The sequence below is a fragment of the Nestor notabilis genome, unplaced genomic scaffold (assembly GCF_000696875.1).
Source record: "Nestor notabilis isolate BGI_N333 unplaced genomic scaffold, ASM69687v1 scaffold14497, whole genome shotgun sequence".
NCBI lineage: Eukaryota > Metazoa > Chordata > Aves > Psittaciformes > Psittacidae > Nestor > Nestor notabilis.
The window spans coordinates 126,925-132,099 of NW_009935232.1; the positions used below are offsets into that span (position 1 = coordinate 126,925).

The 5,175-nt window shown below is 43.9% G+C and overlaps 1 protein-coding gene across 1 annotated transcript; it reads right to left on the bottom strand.

Annotated features, from left to right (window-relative positions):
* Window positions 1–2,481: 2,481 nt before the first annotated feature.
* SOCS1 (suppressor of cytokine signaling 1) lies at window positions 2,482–3,402 on the bottom strand. Its single transcript, XM_010017747.1, has one exon. It carries the CDS (start codon window positions 3,371–3,373, stop codon window positions 2,750–2,752), a length of 624 nt encoding a protein of 207 aa, XP_010016049.1. The 5' UTR covers window positions 3,374–3,402; the 3' UTR covers window positions 2,482–2,749.
* Window positions 3,403–5,175: the final 1,773 nt, after the last annotated feature.

A 5,175-nucleotide genomic window follows, 5' to 3' on the forward strand; every position in this document is an offset into this window, starting at 1 on the left:
TCCCTATTTGACCTTGCTGGTACTTTATGAGAGGATGAGAGATTTAACAGCTCGAATTACTGCAGAAATCTTCAGGAGACTTCTACTATGCCCGTTACATGTGACAGAGTCCTTAAAGTCAGTGCACACAGGTAAGCAAACATTTTAGAGAGCCCTCCATTCGCTCTTACAGAGGGCAAGCCAGAGTGACATTGTGAACACACATACTGTGGGTAGGATTTCTTAACTGCTTTGGACCGATGTACATATATCTGCTAGAGAGAGGATCTGCCTGGCCACTGCATTACTGTATGCTGGGGGGAGAGAGAGAAGGGAAGAAGGAAAGGAAGGACAGGGAAGAATATGGCAGGTGAAAAGGCACATAGCTTAAAATACAAGCCTGCTCTGTCTCCTCTTTCCTTAAGAGACCTTTTATACAATTGTGATGTTCTTGTCCTTATTTACAATTTTGATTATATTTTTTTCTGAGGTAGCCCATGTTTACATTTCATATGAAAGACAAACTGAAGGCATTAAGGAGGGAGGATATGGATTATTTCTGCTAAACTTACTCTAAAGCAACAAAAGGGACAAAGAAAGTAGGTTTGTTTCTGCCAGGAAGAGTATGAAATGGGCTCAATCCTTATGCCTTTCATTCCCTGCCTTTCAAGTGGAAGCCCCTTACTGCATATTTAGGTCTAGTTTTGTTTGTTTTCACCAGGGGTAGTGGAGAACCTTCTAAGCTACATTGTGCTTGTTCTACTACTAATGTGGTCATGTGGACACTCATTTATACAGCAAGGCAGGAGTCTTTACTTTGGGGCCTGAAGGGTTAAAAGATACTACAGTGTGGGGCTGGGAAAAGAAGACAGGAAAAGGGATAACAATCTGCTGACAGCAAAGCAGTTTGGCAGCCTTCAACCTGAAAAGCCTTTTTTTTTCCTCCCCAGTTTAACTTCTTAAAGCTATTCACATTCACGTAGATTTGCTCTTTTGCTCCTCTCTTTTATCTGCTGCTTAACACAACATTCACTACTTCCCCAGTTTATATCCTTGCAGCTGCTGTGGGAAAATGCATCTTTCAGCAACTAATTCCAGCTTTAGAATGAAGCAGAAATGTTGTCTGCTAATCTCAGCCAGGGATGGCAGGACTGATCCAAAAAACATTTTAGGGAAGTAAAGGGTCACATGATACTGTCTGTACATTCTTTCTTTTTCCCTTTCTCAGTGTCCAGTGCACTTAGTCATGTTTGAGGAGGTAGCCTATTTGCTCCAAAGAAACATCAATGACGTAAGAGCTGATTCTGTAGAGTAAATGACATTAAACAAATTATTCAGGGAGGAACACTCTATAACATGCACTTGGTGTTTCGTAGAAGTGGATTTAGCTTTAAAAGGAATGTGAATTACAGCCAAGGGAGAGACCTTTTATCTTCCAAACTCTAAAGATGACTTCATTTACTGCTTACAGTTACTGTAAGCACTGTAGATCTGTGCTGATAGAGTACATTTCTGTGAAAGACTCTGTGCCTTCTTTTAAGTGATTTGGTTCAGCTGGTTTTCCAAGTCAGCTTTTCATGGATTTCAGGAAATGCTGGGGGGGAGGGGAGAACCACTTTATCATTACAGGCAATATTTTGCAACATTGGGCATCTCAGTCATTTACAGTCACAGCTCTATGGGGCACAGATTTTGCCTTTTGTTAGCAGGCAGAAACCCAGTGGTGCCTTCACTGATTTTGTACAAATGGTAGTACAAAACAGTATGGTACATTTTAACTTCCTTTGAATGCAGTTTAGCCACTAGAAATTACAGCTACAAATCTATAGGCTTATGCTTTCTCTATATCGTCACAGAGTTAAGTCACAGATTCTTTCAAAATAACAAGTCTGTGCTCTGTAGGTCATCAGGAATTGGGGGCATCTTTCTGAAGTCTAAAGTTGTCTGCATCTTTGCCATTTTGTGCATGCCAATTTAATAAGAGAACTAAGCTATCCTTCCCCCAGCGCATCATAGTGACACAGTGTTCACAGACCTTTCAGACGTGTGAATGGCATTCCTGGGCAGTTTTATTTTTCCCTGCTGACATTCATGTGGTTTATTACGTCAGACAGGAGCCTCTTCTTGCTTACAGCCTTGTAGCTTTTAATAGAAAAAAGGCAAGCAGAGTTGGTGCAATTAGCTCAGCCAAGGGTTCAATTCTCTTTCAAATATTGTGCACGGCTCTAGCCTTAGAATTTAGAAGAAAAGAGCTAGATTTCTGGGCAGATTTATCCTAAGGACATGTTCTACTCACTTGCATCTTTCTGTTTTAGGCCTTTTGGGCAGGAATCCTCTGTCTGTTTGGACTAGCACTAAACCAGGCTAGTTCGGTAGGGCAAAAAGCAGGACCATGTGGAGATCCGTCTGCATTACACACTCAATCATCAGCTCAAGTTTGTCAGCAGGATAGGTACTTAGAACCTTTAAAACTAAAACCAGAGATGCTATTTTTTTTAAAAACTTTCACAATAAAGTTTATTACGTTAATATCATTAAAAATATTATATAATAATAAAATATTCTGCTTGGCAGAAAAATTACGCCAGGGTTTTAAAGCCCCAGGTTTGTGCAAACAGTTTTTGTAAACATAAAAAGTCAAGTGTTCAAGTTCAAAATACAGTAAATTGCTACAAAAATAAGTTTGCTCACTGTCAAACATGGTTAAAAACCCAGGAAGCTGGATTTCTTCACACATCTCTCACACGTCCCTATACAGTTAATGCTGCACTTATATCTGAAATGGGAAGGATTTCAGGTAGTCCTTTAAAACAGGATTGAGGGGGATCTGGTTTAAGTTCTCTCTTCCAAAAGTTTTCACAATGCTTTTCCGGCAGAGCTCCTGCAGGGGCTGCACACGGACTTTGCGCAGTGGGGTAACCAGTACCTTCCTTGGGGAGCTTAGATAATGTTCCAGCAGCTTAAAAAGACAGTCAAAAGTCTCTTTGCTGCCATCCAGGCTGAAATGCCCAGTCTGAAAGTTTATCCGGATGCTGGTGGGCCCAGTTGCAGTCTTAACACTGATGGCAAAGAAGCAATTCTTCTGTGTGCTGTCCCTGATGAGGAAGGTGCCCTCAGGCTCAGACTTCAGCTTCTCATGGGCAGCATTGACAGTCAGAGGTCCCCAGTAGAAGCCACAGGCATCCAGCAGGCTGCTGGCTCTAGTGATGCTACTGAAATCCGCTTGCGAGCGAAAGGTTCGGAAGTGTGTGTTGCTCTGTGCCTGCACAGTGCTGGGCCGGCCTGGGCCCTGGTAGCCTCGAGCCTGTGAACGATCCCGTGCCGGAGGGTCAAGTAGACACCTTGGGTCTGCTGCAACTGCATTATCTGCTGACACCTTGCTGTGCGCTACCATTCTACAGCCTAGACCAGCGGATGCGGTCTTCCATAGCGTCAGTGGCTACGGCAGGGCAGCTTTCCAGCAGCCAGTCTGAAATACCAAAAGAGACACAGCATGAGATCCCCAGAGAAAAGCGGCTGCAATCTCTGAATGACCAAGCCTTCCATTCATGTGCCTCCCACTCATTATAAAATAATGAAATATTTATTTGCCAGTTCACACTGGGCAAACAACTGCTCGGTTTCTGACAGGACTAGCAGAGATGGCAAAGTCCAAAGCTCCAAAAATATTTAGCAAGAATCATTAACAGCTACAGAAGATAACACAGTTTTCCTGCTATGAGTATATTGGGACCTAGAACAAGTCAAAAGACATCAATGAGCAGTTATCTTGTGTACACTCTATCAGGTTCTCAAGTTTTTAAGAGAACAAAGCAAGAAGGCTTTACAACTGAGTTACCAATTTCTCAGCACCTCCCTCTTGCCCTTCCCCAATCCCAACTCAATGTCACAACTCGGACAACGTTGTTATTTGGTGCATTGTGTGAAAAAGAGAAAGAAGGTGAAGGAAATGTAAACTCTGCAGCTGGGTTTGGCTCTGGATAATTGGGGAACAGGGTAAGGTGAATAGGTGCCATTGTGTGACTGGAGTGTAACTTGGATGGGCAGCCTGTAACACTGCCAGTTTACACAGTAATCCTAAAACTACTTTCCTCTCTCCTGTTAACCTGAGGCTCAGCCATAAAAGGCAATTTCCCATTCGCCCAACTTTCCCTTGGGACAGCACTGCTACAACCTCACTAGCTTACACAAATCAACCTCTATGAACCCTTAAAGCATTACTCTTCAGTCTCTCTCTCTTTTTTGTATTACATGCACTTTAAGTGGCCCAATCTAAATTGCTTCCTATTGATATATCTTTCAGCATGAGGGACTAAATTCATCCCTCGTGTTACTTCAAAGGAATTAGCAGTGCTGCACCAGGAATGAGTTTGGCCTGAAATGTCTGCCTCTGACAGTGTGGTTCAATACATCTCCGCTGGCTGCCTTGACCTTACTGGCAAGCATAGATTTTAGGATTTATCCCTACAGTCAGATATAGATCTGCAGCAGCAGCTTGTTGAGAAACCTTGAAGTATTCTCAGAAATGAATCCCTCAGCCATCTTACATTTCAGGGTAACATGCTAATGAGGATTTCAAAGAAAGCACACAGCTGGATTCCTGTCTGTGCTAATTTAACAGCTTGATGTTTGGTTTCATTTAGGTCATTTTACCTCCTGAAACAGCAAGAGAGTTGTAAAATCCTTGTGCTGGCAAATAACTTAGCAGGCTGAACGTAGCACTGGGCTTTCTTTACACAGCCGAAGGAAACTCATGTCAGTTTTTCCAATTACTGGGCCAGAATTATTACTCACTATTTAAAGTTAACAAAAATTAAATTTCAGGGCACGCTGGTGAGAAATAACCACAAAACCCGCGATCTCGAACTTGCGGGGCTCCCTAGCAGGAGCCGTCCGTAGCCAAGAGTGAGTTTGCGGTGCCTTTCCTAAGAGCACGGAGCAAACTCGGGGCACGCCAGTCTTCAGAGCCTGACAGCCAGCGCCGGTACGCGGTACCGAGGTGCTTCTCTCCTCCGGGGCAGAACCCAGCACGGTGCCCGCCCGCCCGCTCCGGGCCGGGAGGGTGCGGGTCCTCGGAGGAGAACGGTGCCGTGCAAAGCTCGCTGCGTGCTGACTTTAGCGTTGTTCTCGCCGTTTCATACGGGGCACGACAGCTCCGTCTTGAACGCGGACATTGAGCCAAAAAAGGAGGGGGGG

Bases quoted from the DNA above. Each gene is read 5' to 3' on its own strand.
- SOCS1 (XM_010017747.1), bottom strand. From the start codon at position 3,373: ATGGTAGCGCACAGCAAGGTGTCAGCAGATAATGCAGTTGCAGCAGAC.